This window comes from Salvia hispanica, chromosome 4, assembly GCF_029641045.1.
Source record: "Salvia hispanica isolate PSC_SH4W2 chromosome 4, Shi_PSC_v1, whole genome shotgun sequence".
NCBI classification, from domain to species: domain Eukaryota; kingdom Viridiplantae; phylum Streptophyta; class Magnoliopsida; order Lamiales; family Lamiaceae; genus Salvia; species Salvia hispanica.
Window position 1 is genome coordinate 57,584,793 of NC_142695.1, and position 19,964 is coordinate 57,604,756.

The 19,964-nt window shown below is 37.8% G+C and overlaps 3 protein-coding genes across 3 annotated transcripts; 2 read left to right on the forward strand and 1 right to left on the reverse strand.

The window, feature by feature from the left end:
- The first annotated feature begins 3,124 nt into the window (after positions 1-3,124).
- LOC125191892 (putative inactive receptor kinase At5g67200) lies at positions 3,125-4,495 on the forward strand. The gene is made up of 2 exons (XM_089056008.1): positions 3,125-4,157; positions 4,269-4,495. The coding sequence occupies exon 1, from the start codon at positions 3,126-3,128 to the stop codon at positions 4,143-4,145; it is 1,020 nt and encodes a 339-aa protein (XP_088912134.1). The 5' UTR covers position 3,125; the 3' UTR covers positions 4,146-4,157; positions 4,269-4,495.
- A 5,942-nt stretch (positions 4,496-10,437) lies between these two features.
- Positions 10,438-11,684, forward strand: LOC148929659 (receptor-like protein EIX2). Its single transcript, XM_089056977.1, has 2 exons — positions 10,438-10,532; positions 10,625-11,684. The coding sequence occupies exons 1-2, from the start codon at positions 10,438-10,440 to the stop codon at positions 11,682-11,684; spliced, it is 1,155 nt and encodes a 384-aa protein (XP_088913103.1).
- Positions 11,685-19,317: 7,633 nt separating this feature from the next.
- LOC148929660 (uncharacterized) lies at positions 19,318-19,956 on the reverse strand. Its single transcript, XM_089056978.1, has one exon. It carries the CDS (start codon positions 19,954-19,956, stop codon positions 19,318-19,320), a length of 639 nt encoding a protein of 212 aa, XP_088913104.1.
- Between the last annotated feature and the right edge of the window lie 8 nt (positions 19,957-19,964).

The window sequence follows — 19,964 nt, forward strand, 5'->3', positions numbered from 1 at the left end:
TGAATTTAACGATAGATTAGTGCTAAATAATAGTAGTATATTTATTTGTTTAAAACATACGTATAAGCAACAATCTTGGTTGGATAAATTTTAATTATCTTAATTTATGAAATTTTCATAAATATTATATTGATCTTCCACATATTCATAATTTTCCATATATATATAAAAAGGGTAAATTAGTAAGAAAATAATAAAACCGGTTTAAATAAAAACCGGTTTAAAATATAAGGGTATTTTGTATATACAATGTTTGTTAATAAATCATTACCCAAGAAAAAAATGAGAAAATAACGAGATGTAGACATGAACCCCTACATAGTTTGTTTAACGTATTAAGTAGTAAATTAACACATTTCTTAATAATTTTTCTTTTACTAATCGACTCTAACTAAAATGAAAAAGCCTAGCGGAGGAGTGATCAATTGCTAACTAATTACCAATCACAAATTAAGATCAAATCTTGGCCATTAGATTAGGAGATCTAATAGTTGAAATAATGTCACGTGAATTAAATTTTAAATTAAAAAAATTATTAAATAAACTTAAAGGGTATTAATGTCAATTCTCTTTCATGAAAATCATCTCAAAACTTTAAATTAACATAACTCTCCCGATTTAATTTATTTTTTCGCAAAAAATATATCAAATTAAAGATAATTTTATAAAGATTTTAACGATATCTCAATTGCATATGTTCCGACGATGTTCGGGTGATGAAATTTGATAAATTATATTTCGATTTTCGTGCATATTGATAAGCATATTTTATCAATAAATTGAAAAAAAAATCTTAACATAGTGTATACAAAATCTCAATATTGTGTAAGTAAAATATCAATAAAAATGTGTTGATATTTTCTTGTCCCTGTGTTACATTCTTATGTCATATTGTGGATATTTGTACACAATGTTGATATAAAAAAATACCCACGAAAATTATCATGTGATAACATAATGATGATATTACCATTTTGTTGATATTTTGTCTACTATTTATTGAAATTTGTGTGTTTTAATCTCATCCACTCATTTCAAAATCCAATAGTGTAGATTTAGTCTTAGTTTTGGATTATGATGTTATAAGCATTAGAATAGGACCCTTTTTCGGCTTACAATTTTTAAACTCCGCCAAAATATTCAATTTGTTAATCTAGGTCAAACAAAAAATATTTAAAAATTGGTTTTGAAAGGGAAAACATGTTACCCCAAATGATTTATATATATATGAATTACGAAATTAATGTAATGAAATTAATTAAACAACAAAACTAGTGGGCCTAAACTGATATTGCTGAAACAAAGACCACAACGGAGGTTGATAAAATTTAGCTGGGCCTAATGGGCCCAAAAATTAATATCACTATCTTTTAATCGTTCTATTTCTGCAATTTTTATTTTCTTATCTATAAGTATAACCATTATTCACTATACTAAACTCACACAAATTAGAGGAGGAGTGTTTTACTAATTTAATTGCGTTTCATCATCCATAGTTAATCCAACAATATAGAAGAATATGATTTTTTTTTTTCAAAAAATAGTACTATTAGAAAATTTATAATAACACATGACAGGACACAAATTACTCTAGGAATAAAATTCATGAACAAAAAATTTTATGAGTTTTTAATATAGCAAACATAACTTTGCTATTTTGTGCATAACTTTTCTTTGAATTTGGACTCAAGTTCTTACGCGAAATTATACTACCTATTGTTTATGAATCAGTCAAACTCATCTGAGTTTTTTGTAGGAGTATTTGTTTTTGAATACCACATATATTTTATCTTTTATTTTGTATTTATTGGAGAATTTATAATCTTCGTATATAATCATTACGAATTGTCTTCCAATTTATTATGTAATATTTTAAGTGATCATGAATTAGTCAACCTTCGCTTTACTATTTGGTCCTTTTTCCATTGATTTTGAACACAATTCTTACGTTAAATTTTGTTTATATCTTGGAACACTAAATAAAATGCACAATTAAAAAATAAATTTCAGCTATTAGATAAAAAATGGAAGGATGAGATTAGATGAATTTTGAAAACATGGAGTTCACTGTAAGAGTGTTTTGGTTTACTCTGTCTCTGTGTTTTCATATTCGTGTTATAAACTAAACTCCTTTATAGTGAACGAAAACACTGTTGTAGTGAACATAACCTAAACCTTCCTTATAATGACATTTCTGTACAATCCGTATTTTCAAATCTATGTTACGAAACTAAAAGACCTTTATTATTAATGAATTAAAACAAATTTATAGTGACCAAAACAAATTTACAGTGACCACAACGTAATTATAGTGAACTTCGTGTTTTAGTCTATAGTTATGCATTAAAGTAATAGTTGTCCCATATCACTACTCTATGCTGGAAAATTATTTCGTCTTTTAAAACACCAACCCAATTTCTACGCTGTACTATCATGAATTATTTGGTGTCTGATAGTACAAGTTTTAAGATTGAGATAAATTTGGTAAGTAGAAAAGAATCGGATATAATTGACACTATAAAAAAATTTTTATAAGATTTATTTTGGAGAATTATTTAAACAAAGAATATAACAATAAGCAATTATTTTATAATTTTTCGCTTCGACCAAAATAATGAATATGGTTCGTTCAATTTTTCATTTCATTGATGTAAAAATCATATTGTACAATCTTCATGCATGTACAGTTAAATTTCCACATTAAATTGATGGAAGAATATCTTTGTACATAATCACGAATTATGTTTCAATTTATAATGTACATAATTTTAGTGATAATAATTTAGTCAACATTCGCTTTACTATGTATCATTTTTCTTCTCTGATTTGGAACGCAATCCTTACGTTCGAATTTTTTATATGTTGAAAAAAGAAATCGTAATATAAAAGCTCGGACCTCTTTTTACGTTATACTATATCTTATCATGAATTATATCTTAAAAAATTATTTTTATATGATTTGTGATTATAACTAATTAGTCAAGTGTCACTTTCTTGTTTTGTTTTTCAAGTTGACTGTCAAATCGTCAAGGTATGTTGGATTTCAATTAAGAGATTTTTCCTAGTTAAACTGTTACTCTTGAGATAGAATTGAGTATCCTACAAAATACAATTCACTTCAATACATGAGAGAAGAGTATATGATTTCTAAAAAAAGAATAACGATCAAATTTGTTCTTGTTGTTCTTTCCTGTGTGTTTATTTCAGGAGATGCAGAAGTGAGATGCATCGAGAGCGAGAGAGAAGCTCTTCTTAGCTTCAAGAATGACACCATCGACGAGGATGGTGTTCTCTCGTCGTGGCAAAGTGACGAATGCTGCGAATGGCATGGTGTTGAGTGCAGCAACACCACTGGCCATGTCATCGCCCTCAAATGTGATAATTTTGGATTGCGAGGTGAGGTTCGTTCTTCATTGCTTGAGTTGCATCATTTAAGTCATCTCAACTTGGATTGGAATGAGTTTGGATCCATTCCAATTCCAGAATTCATTAGGTCTATGAAACAATTACAACACTTATCTCTTGAGCATTCTGGCTTTTATGGGAAATTTCCTCCTCAGTTAGGGAACCTTACCAACCTACGTTCACTTGCACTCGGTTGGAATGGTTTTGAGACTGTCCCTCCTGAGTTAGGGAACCTTACCAATCTACGGTCACTTGACCTTAGTGGGAATCATATGAGGATCGTTCCTCCCCAATTGTGGAACCTTACCAACCTAAGCTCACTTGATCTTAGTTTAAATAGTTTAGCAAAGATAAACACTCTTGGTTTTCTCGATTTGTCGAACAACAGTTTGTCTGGAAAAATTCCAACCGGCACTCAACTTCAGAGCTTCAATGCTTCGTATTATGCCGGTAATGATGGACTATGTGGCAACCCTCTACCAAAGTGCCCCGGAGATATCTTGAGGCCATCCACCACTAATTCGAAGGGAAACATGAATGAGAAAGACAACGTCTTCTCATTTATGCAAGAAGTTGGCATATCGATGGGCTTTGGTTTTATATTTGGATTTTGGGGAGTTATTGGTTCATTCGTATGGAAGAAATCATGGAGAATTGCATTCTTCAACTTGTTGGATGTTGTTGGAGATTGGTTCTACGTCAGGATTGTTGTGTTTGTATCCAAATGGAGAAGAAATTGAAATGCAATACAGGTAAATATCAACTACATTTCATTTACTCGAATTTGTTATATTCACATTACTTTAAAATATTGCAATCAAGATTTTATTTTTTGAATTTATAACATTCCCAATTTTTTTCAGCGGTGACACTACTCGCTTTAGAGATGAAACAAGGTGAACAAACTCGGAGCTGGTGATCTTATTTCTAAGTTATTGTAATTTTAATGTTTTAGTGTTTTTACTTTCCTATGTAAACTGTATGTTGGTATGTATATGTTTTATCTAGTCTATGCATAGTTTATGACCCCGTATTAAATGCGTATGTTGATTTATATAATTTTATTTAGATTACTGTAATTATGACTGAATTTTTTATGTGTAAGCATAATATTAATTACGATTACTCTTATATCAATTTATAATTTATTTCACAATTACTATCTCACTGTAGCATAAAACGGACAATACTTTTTCCTCAAAAATGCAGTTGAATTTGTCATTAAATTGATGAAAATATCTTTGTATATTATCTTCACGGATTATCTTTCAATTTATTAATCATAATTATAGTGATATTAATTTAGTCAATAAGTTCGATTTTTTTTCATTGATTTTGAACGCAATTCTAACGTTTGATTTTGTTTATATGTTGGAAAATCATGTACAAGAAATATCTATATATATAGTCATCACGAATTATCTTCCAATTTATTAAGTAGACTATTAGTGGTTCTAGTTTAGTCATCCTTCACTTTTCTATGTGTTCTTTCACTTATTTTGAATATTCCTAAGTTAATTTTTTCCTTCAATCTTCTATGTGTTTTTTTTTCACTTAATTTTTGTTTATATGTAGGAAATTCTTTCGTCGTTTAAATCTCCGGCCCGGTTTCAACGTTATGTCATCATGAAGTATCTTTATAGAATTTCTATATGGTAGTACTAGTTTTGAAATATATACTTAAAATTTATCATATACTAATACTTTTAATTATATGCACATATCTATTCGACTATAAAAATGTAAGAATCCACAGATATATAATAGACCTCAAGATTTTGAATCTCAAAAGTCAGGAAATATATTGCCTTTTAATGATTTAACACGGTGAATTCCCAGTGTCCTCTTGAGCGAAAGAAAGTTTGGGGAATAAAAAGAGAGGTTGCAAGAATACAGTGAATAAAAACCTTTAAGATGTCCTCTTGTTACAATGGATCTAGTGTTTTTGGAGTAGATTTATAGTTCTTTACTATACTTCATTACAAACAATAAGTCACCGTCTGCCAATACTTTGAGTGGGTAAACACGTCCATTCTCACGTAGTAGATTGTTGATGGCATATTCTTTACTCCAAGAATCCATATCTCCATAGGTATTCATCCTCCAAATAACAATACGGGAATCATCCAAAGTAGTATCACTTAAACATAAACATAGTCGATCCTCTAAAATACATAGCTTAGCATAAGAATATTGTGATATATCGGGAAGAGAAATAGAAAAACTGGTCAACACCTCAGTTTCAAGATCAATGCAACACATCAAGAGATTCTCCCCATTTTTAGATGTCAAGCAGTGAAGATTTCCATTAAAATACGGAGCAACATATGGCAGTCCCACTTGCCAGTTTTGTGTAGAACTATCTCCGCCTAGCGTTGGAACCGGTATGGGTCTCCACAACCTTCCTCTTCCTCCTAGAGTGCATACATAAAAAGACCAAGACGGCATAATATAAGTACCACATAATATCTTATATTGTCCACTTACTTTACTCAATCCAACTCCAAAAATGACATTCCAGATAAACTCAGTTTTAGGCGGAGGAGGAAGCACTGCATATTCACAAGTCATTGGATTGCACACGAAAAGATTTTTAACGCATGCATACCACAACAAACCATTAGCTGAATCAACTACACGATAATTAGGTCGTTTTGAACATATTTTGCTAGGACAAGGCAACAAGACTCGGAGAAGTGGCATGAAGGCCTCATCCCAGACTCTATACTCATGGTTTGGAAGAGAGAATGCCAGGCATTGTTTCGGAGTGTACGATGTCTCTATAAGATGGTGCCATGATTTTCAAACAAACTTGCATCACATAATGCTCCAAATCGTGAGTCTGCGCAGTATCTCTCTTATAATCTCTTGTGGTAGAGTTGCAAACAAATCATCCTTCATAATTACCAAAATATATCAGAAAGTTTAAAAAAGGTTTCTTGAAGTAAATGAAGCAAACCTTGGGCTCTGATAAAGGCTTGAAGCACCCATTTCCCATTTCGACCGTCTTGCTTCTTTCTCTCCTTGGTTTAATACATATATATAGAGAGAGAGAGATTTAGATTTCTAAATGGATTTGGGTAATAATCATCTATATATTATGCAATCAGTTTTTACCACATTGCCTTCTATCTCTTGAGATTTTGTGAGACATCATATCGAATTATGGCCTAACATTTGTTTGATAATATCTTTGAATGAGTGCATGGCTATTTTGTCAACTATGTTTTAAAGATTTTTCTAATATTTTTCATATATTTTTCAAATTTTAGTTTTTTTAATGCTACCTGTCTAATTAAATATAGTGTTAATTGCAGATTACACGAACTTAATGCACAAATTGTAGATTACACGAACCAAAATGTGATTTTTTCTCATACCGAATTTTCGGTAAGGTATACGGTATGATGGTTTCGGTAAGGTATAACGTACCTACTCACCCCTAGACCTAAATCATAAATCAACCATGTGAATTCTGCTAATAGATAGGCAGACAAATGTTACTTAATAACCAACAGTACCTTCATGCAAACCAACCAAACACAACACCTATCAATAAGTTCATGACTAAAAGCGTACATGTCACATCACGAGGGAGAAATGAGTTGGTGAAGCATCTAAAGATTAAACAAAACTTAGACTGATTGCAGCTTATTCAAAAGAGAATGTAAATCATGTTTAGGGAACTATGGACATAAAACAGAACTTGAAGCATGAAAGATATTGGCCGGAAACTTTACAAACATAGTTAGAAAATGGAGATGAGTCAACTTGAGAATTTTCTATTCTATCTAAACACTTGAACAACTTCCAAAGAAGTCAGGCTGCAAACAGAATGTAAAAGGGCTGGAACTTAACATGCATGGAAACAAAGATCATTCTAGAGTCATGACAAGAGAGAATCAATGGACTAAGTAGAGCAAATAGAGGCAAAACTTTTTTATCTCAACTCAACAATCATCAATCCATAACAAGCTATAACATAAAGACAATGATATACAAAGCATAGATGCCCATTCAAATATTGGGAGCATTGAATATAGACTTGCGCGAATATTGAGAGACTTGCGAAGATTAAAATATTTCCCCCCGTTACATTTAATTTTAATGATTTGCCAAATATCATGGCCGAAGATTTCGGGATTTAACCCAAATATATTATTGTAACATTTATTTATAATGTTAATTTGATATATTGCCCTTATATTCAATTTAATCACACCAGTGCCGAATTACATCCAAAAATATGTTGTCATAGGAACTGTATCAACCCTAACACCATCAAAAGCCAAAAACCAAAAAAAACCCAAAAAACAGCGAAACCAAGTATTCAGTTTCGTCTTCAACTTCTGGAATCAGAGAAGAATGGACTTCCGCGTGAGAACTAGGGTTAGAAGAAACCGGAAACCGTGATGCCGCTGACGGGCCTTGTCCGTTTTGCTTCAAAGAATCGTTCTTTTCAGAACTACCGGTAGCCGACGGACCTTCCTCGGCTTCATTTTCAGGCGGATGTGTGAACTTCCTCTTCCTCGCATATGCGGCTTTCACGTCGATGAGACCGTCGCTAGAACGGAAGTTTGGGTACGGCAACTTCAAACTTATGGCAACCAACACAATAATCGATCGGAATTGGACTGGTTATTGATTGGAATCAAAACTAGTGTTTCTTAGGAGAGTGACAAGAGAGAAGAGAGAGTTTGACGTCTCGTTTTTTTCTCAAATGAAAAGTTAATAGATATTTTAAGTGAATTTAGAAGATTTATTATTCAAACTAAAATATTAAAAATTTAGTTATTTAGCAAAATAATTAGCTTACTATTAACCTACTACTAATCTCAGATTAAGTCTAATCGGGTCAAATTTGGACTAATTGAACAGAAATGACGGAAATCGTTAAAAAAACCTATTCGACAGAATTTTCATATGTTTTGGATTTGATTTTCTAAAAGTGAATGTTCTGGACCTAAATCGTAAATCAACCATATGTTAAGGACCAAAATAGTACTATATCACTAATTAAATAATAATTTATAAAAATAAATAATTTTGGATAATCGGATAACTTGATACCCAAAAATCCTCAAATTAAAATACCCGATTTCCGCCTCCGCAATTCGAGCCTCAGGAGTCCCACGATGTAGGTCAACCTCGCCGGTATATTTAAGTGCCTGTTTGGTAGGCATGATGAGGCCAAGATAAATAAATTATCATGGCCCATGTTTATTTATCGGCCCGGCCAAGGCCCGCATGAATTCCCTCTAAATAATCGATTGGAATTTTCTCAAATACTCTATCTATATCTATGATAGTAGACTGAATTTACTTTTAAGATTCCATTCTTACTCTAAGATTCCATTCTTTCTTCCCAAATCTTCACAATCTAACCCCCAAATTCTGTTATTTTCTTATCTAGACTATAAGTATAACTAGAATTCAATAACTAAGCTTGCACAAATTGGGTGACTTATATCTCTGAATTAATTGTTGAAATTAGAGGAGTGTTTTACTAATTTAATTGCGTTTCATCATCCATAGTTAATCGAACAATTTAGAAGTTTATGATTTTTTTCAAAAAAATAGTACTATTAGAAAATTTATAATAACACATGACAGGACACAAATTACTCTAGGAATAAAATTCATGAACACAAAATTTTATGAGTTTTAATATAGCAAACATAACTTTGCTATTTTGAACATAACTTTTCTTTGAATTTGGACTCAAGTTCTTACGCGAAATTATACTACCTATTGTTTATGAATAAGTCAAACTGATTTTTTGTATTTGTATTTGAATACCACATATATTTTATCTTTTATTTTGTATTTATTGGAGAATTTATAATCTTCGTATATAATCATTTCGAATTGTCTTCCAATTTATTATGTAATATTTTAAGTGATCATGATTTAGTCAACCTTCGCTCTACTATTTGGTCTTTTTTCCATTGATTTTGAACACAATTCTTACGTTAAATTTTGTTTATATCTTGGAAGAGAAGTGATTAATGTACAACAAAATAAAATGCATAATTAAAAAATAAATTTCAGCCATTAGATGAAAAGATGGAAGGATGAGATTAGATGAATTTTGAAAACATGGAGTTCACTATAAGAATGTTTTGGTTCACTCTGTGTTTTCAAATTTGTGTTATGAACTAAAGTCTTTTTAATGAACTAAACCTAACCCTTCATTATAATAACACATTTTCATTGGATCCGTGTTTTCAAATCTATGTTACGAATTAAAACGCCTTTATAATTAATGAACTAATACAACTTTATTGTGACCAAAAACGCAATTATAGTGAGCTTTGTGTTTTAGTCCATAGTTATGCATTAAATTAACAGTTGTCCTATATCACTACTCTAAGTTGGAAATTATTTCTTCTTTTAAAACACCAACCCAATTTCTACGCTATGTTATCATGAATTATATCGTCTTTGATAGTACAATTTTTAAGATTGTGATAAATTTGGTAAGTAGAAAAATGTCGGATATAAATCAAATTTCGAAAGATTTATTTTGGAAGAATATCTTTGTATGTTTCAATTTATAATGTACATATTTTTAGTGATAATAATTTAGTCAACCTTCGCTTTACTATGTGTCATTTTTCTTCTCTGATTTGGAACGCAATCCTTACGTTCAAATTTTTTATGTGTTCAAAAACTTTTTCGTAATATAAAAGCTCGGATCTCTTTTTACGTTATACTCTATTTTTACATGATTTGTGATTATAACTTGGTCAAGTTTCACTCTCTTGTTTTGTTTTTCAAGTTGACTGTCAAATTGTTGAGGTAAGTTGGATTTCAATTTAGAGATTTTGCCTATTTAAACTGTCACTCTTGAGGTACTTGAGTATCCTACAAAATATAATTCACTTCAATACATGAGTAAAGAGAGTATGATTTCTGAAAAAAGAATAACAATCAAATTTGCTCTCGTAATTCTTTCTTGTGTGTTTGTTTCAGGAGACGCAAAAGTGAGATGCATCGAGAGTGAGAGAGAAGCTCTTCTTAGCTTCAAGAATGGCACCATCGATCGGTTTGGTGCTCTCTCGCCGTGGCAAAGCGACGAATGCTGTGAATGGTTCGGTGTTGAGTGCAGCAACACCACTGGCCATGTCATCGCCCTTAAAATTTTTGGTTTAAATTTTGGAGATAAGGTTGGCTCTTCACTGCTTGAGTTGCATCATTTAAATCATCTTGATCTCAGTGGGAATGAATTTGGAGGCACTCCAATCCCGGAATTCATTGGTTCTATGAAGCAATTGCAACACTTGGTTCTTAGACGTTCTAACTTCTCTGGGAGCATTCCTGCTCAGTTAGGGAACCTCACCAACCTACTCTCACTCGATCTCTCGTTAAACTCTTTGACTTCCATATCCCCTTTTATACTTGGTTCTGTATTTGAATCACTTGAAAAGCTGGACTTGTCTTTTAACCAAATCAATGGTTCAATGCCAGACCCGAGAGCATTTCCTTCATTGATAGAACTAAATCTTATGGTTAATAACTTTACAGGCACCATTCCTATGAGTATTGGCCAACTTTCAAATCTTCAACTTCTAGCTTTTTCTGATAATTATTTGGAAGGTTTAGTTTCTGAGTCCCACTTCATCAAGCTTGATAAGTTACAAAGACTATATTTATCCTTTAATCCATCCTTGCATATTGCTTCTGATTGGATTCCGCCTTTTCAGTTGAATATCTTATCTTTAGTCGGGTGCAATGTGGGCCCGTATTTTCCAAAATGGATTCAAACTCAGAGGAATTTGTCATCCCTTGATCTTAGTAGTGCCAATATAAGAGATGAAGCCCCGAGGTGGTTGTGGAGTGTGTCTTCTTCATTACGTGGCTTATATCTGTCCGACAATCAAATTAATGGTACTATTCCGAATCTCTCATCCACCTCCATCCGGTATATGGATCTTAGTTACAATCAATTCTCGGGTCCTATACCATTATTTCCCGCCACAACCTCCGAGTTTCTATTAAGTGGAAATATGTTCTCCGGCTCAATTTCATCTATTTGCAACACTGACCACCATGATCTCCTACATCTTGACATTTCAAATAATCAGTTGGCGGGAGAGGTTCCCGACTGCTGGGAGAAATTGCCGAACTTGCACACCCTTAATCTGGCTAACAACAGTCTTTCTGGTGAAATCCCTCCCTCTTTCAGCAGTTTACAAAAATTAAATAGACTCCAAATGCATGGTAATAATTTATCTGGTGAGTTGCCTTACAATTTGTGTAACAGCCCGCCCTCCTAGGGTTCAATAAATGCGGCGGCTGCTACCCGACACCGACTCAAAGAAATCAATACATAGGCTAGGGTTTCATTCAAAGAGGTTAGACCGAAATAAATAGAAGTGATAGCAGGGCATTTAATGCAATGATTTAACCTAGAACTTAAATAAGTAAAAAGAAGGAAGTTTCATAAATCAACGATTAAAACTCAACGTACTGACAAAGGTTTCAGGATAAAGTTTACGAGGAAAATAGAAGGCCTCAAAACCGAAAGAAGAGTGCCAAAACCGAATCAATATCAGAGTATCAAAAATCTAGCGGAAAGCGACCAAGAGAAAGTATAGCCATGTGTGAAGACACGACTACACTTGAGGTTCTACACATCCATATTAGTTAATTAGCCTGCTCAACACCCGCCACCACTCGAAGTCATTCAACCTGCACATAAGGAAAACACATGCAGGGCTGAGTATTTTGAAATACTCAGTGAGCTCTTTGCCAAAACATTTTATTCAAAAGTTATGCCACCCTTACCAAGTGATCTCGAGTTTTAAGCAGTTATAAAAGAAATTTCACGAGTATCACAAATATTATTTTCATAGACTGGCCAGTCAAAACATTACCTCCCATTTTCTCATCAATTATAAGTTCCATAGTGCGACGAAAGTGTGGCCACACTTTTCGCCCACGAGACCGGCCGACTAGCAAGGACGGCTCACGATCCCATCGTGTACACAGCCTGGTAGGGCTTGCGACCCAAACTCAGACCCGAATTCGTATAAGCATATCAAGTATCACATTAAAACAGACATAGGCATGGCATAACAGTTAAACCACCCTTATAGCTCCAATAATCAATTTTGACAAAAGTAAAAGAGTTTAAGAATAAAGCCCACCTCGATTGCTTAGTTTTCACGTAGTTTTGCCTTTCCGTTATCTGGCTTCCCAATCGAGGTTTCACCTTTTAATAAAATCACGTAGTCACATATCACAAATTAGGTTCAATTAACATTCTAAACTTATGCATGTTTTGATTCTTCCCTCTTTCCCATCGATTTATTCTAAACATTACGAATCATAAATTTTAAGTCATGCTTATCATAGGTACACATATTCCTTAGTATCTCAATCCTAGATTTATCATCATATCATGCAAAATTATTTAGCCATCAGGCACACACTACACAACACACACACTTCTCGACACACACACACACGCGTAACACACGCACACACGCACACACGCACACACACCACATGTATATATATATATATATATATATATCAACACCCCTTTCATCCCACTCTCCCGATTAATATGCATGAGGGTTCAAGAACACCGATTAAATCGGTTGGAAGAAAAAGAAAAGAAGAGGTAGAAGAAGAATAAACATAACTCTAAAAAGAAATACCTCTTTAGCGAAAATCAATCGGTAGAAACAAAAGTAAGGCTTAATTCTTCGATATCCACGGATTAAACTTCGAGTTCTTCTCAAACGATGAAGGATTTATGGAGTAAAGTGGAAGAAAATTGAGAGAGTATGAAGAAGGGGGAGGGGACGAAAATTGTGATGGCTAGGGTTAGGGGTTTCTCTTATTTATAGAGTCCAATGAGATCTTTAGGTAATAAGAATAGAATATTTGGTAAGATCTTTCGCCTTATAATTAAATAGAATAAAATAATAAGGTGATGTAGAGAAGGAAAAATTAACAAAAATAGGAGATAGCAATATCCCCTAAATTTCGAAAATAATGGCTAGGAAATTAGCCATGGTTTTGTTTTGGTATTTTTCCATATAGAATATAATATCATGGAGCAAAATAAAAATAAGGAAAATCCTCCATGGAACAAGGTAGTAGGCGATTTCTAGCCTATTTAAATAAGGCATGGATTTTGACTATTAATTAGAATAAAGTATGGTAAGATTCTCTTGAAATATGGAAAGATTGGGTAGAATAATTAAATTCTAGGTATGGAAAGAATTCAATCAAGGAGTCAAATAAAATAAAATAATTCTTTCTTCCCAATAGTAGTGATTTTCGAAAATCACTAGAATAAACAAGGGGCTCGATTTTTCCATCTCTAAACAAGGAAATAATTGGGTTTTGGGTTTAAATTAAATAAATATCCCAAGGATTAAGTAAATTCCGAAATGATAGAAATTCTCTCTCCAAGAGGTCTAGGGTTCGAAATTTTCAAGAATTGGGTGATAAGTATCTATGGAAATTTTTCTCTAATATTCTCACTCACCCATAAACAATTAAATGCCACATAATCCCACATATAATTAATTCACATGCCACATCATTAAATCAATAAGTTTGACTTTTCAAACTTTCCACACAACCCTAGTCTCAAATTAATCATGTCACCTCGTGAGGTAAGTGCATTCTCGATGCCACGTCATCAACAATTAATTCTAGGGCTCCAAATTTAGGGTTCTTAAATCCGGGATGTTACATCCTACCACACTTAAAGAAAATTTCGTCCCGAAATTTGGTACCTTTTACGGAAAGAGTTCCGGGTAAAGCTCTACCATCCTATCCTTACGCTCCCACGTGGCTTCCTCTGGCCCGTGGTTTCTCCATTGTATTTTTACGAAGGCAGTGGTTTTGTTTCTCAAGGTTTGGACCTTTCGATCCAAGATCATCTGGGGTTGCTCCTCGTAGCTCAGATCCGGGCTTACAGCAATATCCTCGTAGCGAATCACATGCTTCAGATCGAACACGTATTTTCGCAATTGCGACACATGGAAGACGTTGTGCACATTCCCAAGGCTGGGCGGCAACGCTAAGCGATAAGCTACGGGTCCTACATTTTCTAGAATTTCGTACGGCCCTATAAAACGTGGTTTCAGTTTGCCCTTGACTCCAAAACGCGTTATCCCTTTCGACGGGGATACTTTGAGCAAAACTTTATCACCAGCATGGAATTGTAAGTCCGTCCGTCGAACGTCAGCGTACGATTTCTATCGGTCCTGGGCTTCCTTCATTCGTGCGCGGATTTGTCGAACGATTTCGACCATTTCTTCAACTGCATCGAGTCCAAGCGTTCTTCGTTCACCAACTTCATCCCAGTAGAGTGGAGATCTACACTTTCTCCCATAGAGTGCTTCATATGGCGCCATGCCGATCGTTGCTTGGAAGCTGTTGTTGTAGGCGAACTCGATCAATGGGAGTGCGGTCTCCCAACTTCCTCCTCGGTCGAGTACTACGGCTCTAAGCATATCCTCGAGAGTTAGTATCGTCCTCTCGGATTGTCCATCGGACTGAGGGTGGAAAGCGGTACTAAAGTTTAAGCGTGTTCCAAGCTCGCGTTGTAGGCTAATCCAAAACTTCGAAGTGAACTTCGGGTCACGATCGGACGTAATCGTCACTGGGACTCCATGTAATCGCATGATTTCCCGTACGTAAATCCTAGCTAACTTATCCGATCCATGGGTTACGGGAATGGGTATGAAATGCGCGCTCTTGGTAAGTCGATCGATGATCACCCAAATCGCGGTGTTCCCTTTGAGGGTTCTCGGCAGTGCCGTCACGAAGTCCATGGCGATGTGCTCCCACTTCCACTCAGGTATCTCCAGCGGTTGTAGCTTCCCGTATGGTCGTTGGTGTAAGGCTTTCACCTGTTGACAGGCTAAGCAGCGCTCCACGAAAGCTGCGACGTCTCTCTTCATGCCGCTCCACCAAAAGGATTTCTTCAGATCTTGGTACATCTTCGTGCTCCCGGGGTGTGCAGTGTACGGGGTTTCGTGAGCTTCGCTCATGATCTCGTTCCTAAGTTCCTCATTGTTTGGTACGCACAGTCTCCCTTCGAAGGTAAGAGCGTTGTCGGAAGACTCGCTAAAGGGTCCGGATTCGCCGGTTCGTACCTCGACTCGAATTTCTTCTAGCTTCTCATCTAGTCGTTGTGCTGCCACGATCCTCGTCCTAAGATCAGGTTCTACTACTAGCGCGGCGATTCGATCTTTTGCGGTATCGGGTGTTCGTACTACCTCTATACGCAACTTACTCAACTCTCGCACTAAACCCTCCTCTTCCGTTAGAAAAACGGCGAGTTGCGAATGGTTCCTACGGCTTAAAGCGTCTGCTACTACGTTTGCCTTACCGGGGTGGTAGTTGATACCACAATCATAGTCTTTCACCAGCTCGAGCCATCTTCGTTGTCTCATGTTCAGGTCCTTCTGCTCGAAGAAGTATTTCAAACTCTTATGGTCCGTAAAGATTTCACACCTAACTCCGTAGAGATGGTGCCTCCAAATCTTTAGGGCATGTACTACGGCGGCTAACTCTAGATCGTGGGTAGGGTAGTTTAGCTCGTGAGGTTTCAGCTGTCGCGACGCGTAAGCGATCACCTTGTTGTTCTGCATCAACACGCATCCTAATCCGACTTTCGAGGCGTCGGTGTAAACTACGTAATCGACTCCTGGTTCCGGCACGGCTAACACTGGTGCGGTAGTCAACTTCTCCTTCAAAAGCTGGAAACTCGCTTCGCACTCCGGCGTCCAGTTCACCTTGATTCCTTTCTTGAGTTGCTGGGTCATCGGCCTCGCGATTTTGGAAAATCCTTCTATGAACCTACGGTAGTATCCTGCTAAACCTAGGAAACTTCGGATCTCGTTCTGTGTCGATGGCGACTTCCACTGTTGTACGGCTTCGACCTTGGCGGGGTCCACTCGGATTCCTCCTGCTGACACGATGTGTCCTAAAAAGTTAACCTCCTTTAGCCAGAATTCATACTTGCTGAATTTGGCGTACAGCTTCTCCTTCCTCAACGTCTCCAGGGCGATCCGTAGATGTTCCGCGTGCTCCTTCTCGTCCTTCGAATAGACTAAGATATCATCTATGAACACTAAGACGAACGTATCTAAGTACGGGTGGAAAACGCGGTTCATTAGATCCATAAACACGGCTAGGGCGTTGGTTAGACCGAACGGCATCACGACGAACTCATAGTGACCATATCTGGTACGAAATGCGGTCTTAGGGATATCCTCCTTTCGCACTTTCAGCTGGTGGTATCCGGACTTCAAATCCATCTTGGAGAACACTCCGGCTCCTCGGAGTTGGTCGAAAAGGTCGTCTATCCTCGGCAAAGGGTATTTGTTCTTGAGGGTCAATTTGTTCAACTCTCTATAGTCGATACACATTCTCATTGACCCATCTTTCTTCTTAACGAAGAGCACCGGTGCGCCCCATGGCGAAACACTGGGCCTGACGAAACCTAAGTCCATAAGCTCTTGCAGTTGAATCTTCAGTTCCTCCAACTCCTTGGGTGCCATGCGATATGGCGCTTTCGATACGGGGGCGGCTCCAGGTTCGAGATCGATCGTAAATTCTAATTGCCTATCGGGCGGCGGTCCAGGTAACTCCTCGGGAAAGACATCGGGGAAATCTCGTACGACAGCAACGTCTTCAAGCCTCGCTCCCTCCTTCTCTTCTCCGTGGAGATAGACAAGGTAGGTCGGGCGTCCTTTCTTTAACATGGCGGTGGCTTGCAGCGCGGAGACTATAGAAATTCGTCGGTTCATCGAGATTCCGTGGTAAACGATGGGTTTCGTACCCGGGGTTTGCAGGGTTATCTGTCGCTCCTTACAACTAATCGTCGCAAAGTTCGCAGTTAACCAGTCCATTCCTAGGATTACGTCAACGTCTCTCATCATCATAACTCGAAGGTCGTGAGCAACTATCTTAAGCTCTCCTAGTATGATTTCTACGTTCAAGCAAAAACGAGAGATCTCAACTAGTCCTCCTACTGGTGAGGACACCATCATACTATGTTCAGATTTTCTAGTAGGCAAACTAAGGGTATGCACACACAACTCAGAGATAAACGAATGAGATGCGCCCGTATCAAACAAAACAACAATAGGGGTATCAAGGATTTCGCCTATACCTGCTAGGTTTCCACTCTCGGGCTTTCCTTGCTCGACCTTGGGCTGCTTCTGCTCTATAGCGTATGCTCTAACCGGGGCTGGAAGTCTTGGGCGGATGGGCTGCTGTAGTCGCAGTGGCTGGTTCCGGCTCGCTCCTGAGCTCGTAGGTGGCGCTCTCGGCTGCTGACGGAAACTCTGCTGATTCTGCCTTGGCCCGGTTCCTACGTTCCTACTCGGACATTCCCTAGAGAAATGCCCATTCCCTCCACAGTTGAAACACCTATTCGCGTTTGGCCCTCTGCACTGCCCGAAATGGTGCTTGGCGCAAACGTTACACTGGGGTGGTCTGGCACGGTAGTCGCTCCTTGCGTTGAACGAAGTCTGTCCTCCTCCATTGGGGCGGTGTCGCTTATTGTCGTAAGGGGCTCTGCTCTCCTTCCATCTCCTCTTGTCGTGGTTGGGACGTGACGGGGGTAGTATTATTGCGGTGTTCCCCGCACTCTTCTCCTTTGGCATTGCTGCCTCTACGTCCAGGGCGAGGGTTAGCGCTTCGGCGTATGTGAGGTTTCCGCGGACTGCTAATGCCATTCTAATTTCGTGCCTAAGGCCCTCACGAAACTTCTCAGCCAGCTTCTCATCGGTGTCAGTTTATTCCGGCGCATAACGGGTCATGTCACAGAGTAGTCGGTCGTATTCGGCTACGGTCAGACGTCCCTGGGTAAGGTTGTGAAACTCGGCGGCTTTTGCCTTGCGGTAACTCCTGGGCACGTACTTGTCGTAGACTTCGGTCCTGAACTCTTCCCAAGTCATCCCGTCTATGCGATCCTGGGACATGGTCTTCAGTTTGGTGTCCCACCAAAAATCGGCGGATCCAGTCAGCTGATGCGTCACGCAGATCATCTTCTCCGCATCGTTGCACACTAAGGTTCGGAAGATGCGTTCTAGGGCTCGTATCCAAGTTTCAGCCTTGGCAGGCTCACCCATCCCATCGAAGGTAGGGGGTTTTTGATCAAGAAAAAGTTTCACGACTTCCCTATCTACTTGTGGAGGTGGTGGTGGTGTCGGTGGTCTGGGTTGCGTCACGCTTTGTTCTTCCGAAGCATGGGAAGATGGTTCCTCGTTCCTCACGTTACGTCTAGGCGGCATTCTGATTGTCATACTCGAATCATTAGCATACTCATTTAAAATTCAAGGCAGCGATAGGGTACTTTTGAAAAGAAAGAAGGGGTTTTTAACTCGTTCACAATTAGGGTCTAAAGAAAGACCACTCAAAACAGTTGTAAGATAAACAGAGGATATAATACGGTTGCACCCTAAGGTGGAAAAAAAAAAGTAGTGTGGAAGATCATGGTGAAATTGCACCACGAGGTGGAAATCAGTCGTGTGTGGAAGAACACGATAAGGTTGCACAATACGGTCGAAAACAGTCGTGTAGGAAAAACACGATATAGTTACACCATAAGGTGGGAAAACAGTCGTGGATGAAAGCACACGATAAATTACACCATAAGGTGGGAAAACAATCGGAAGATAATCGGAAGATAATAAGACAAGCAAGTATATTCATGCGATAAGGATAAGGAAAAGCGAAGACGGCTTCATTGCCATGTAATAGAACGAAAGGTGCAAATTCCCCATTAAATTTCAAAAAGCAATCTCAAAGGTCTTGGTACAACGAATGAAAAGAGCGATTCAATCGCGGAAGGAAAATGACAACATAACTAGAAGTTTCGGAAAACAAAACGTGGGGAAAAGGGAAAACGAAATTCCTATTCAGGCACTAGACATCTCTGCCCTCGTCCTCTCCGGGTTCTCCCGACTCTCCGACACTCTCCGTGTTCGAACACTCTACTCTCTCGAACGTTCCCATCTCCTCGTTTTCCTCCTCGTTGCTTAGGGGCGACGGAATCGAAGCAAGCATCTCGTCGGTCTCTCTCATGATTGCCCGAGGGGCTGAAACGCGCATCCTAAGGGTTCTTTCCTGGGGAACGCGAGAAACGTGCGGCTCCTTGTCCTCGCGATACTTCATTTGACGTGCTGCTCCTGGCGAGTACCTTTGGGTTGGCGGATGTTGCGGCGGTCCATCGGCGGCAGTAGCCATTGCGGGAAGTAGGACTGCCATCAGGCCAACGATGTCTCCTCGAGGTGCGTACGTGGGTGGGCTATACCAAAGATACGAGGCTGCGGCCTGAGCGGTCCACTCGCTCCAAGGGGAAGGTAGGATATGGATAAGTCGCATGATTCCCTCGTGATGGGTAGTTCCGTACGCGTAGGCGTCAAGCCAATGACCATAGAAATCGGTGACGAAGTTCAGCAGGAACTGCTCTCCGTCCCATTCCATCTCTCTAAAGCGTTCCACGGGATAGTTCCTATTCTTGGCATAGCGGTGTCGCATAAGGGCGTGATAGGATTGGACCATCTACAAAG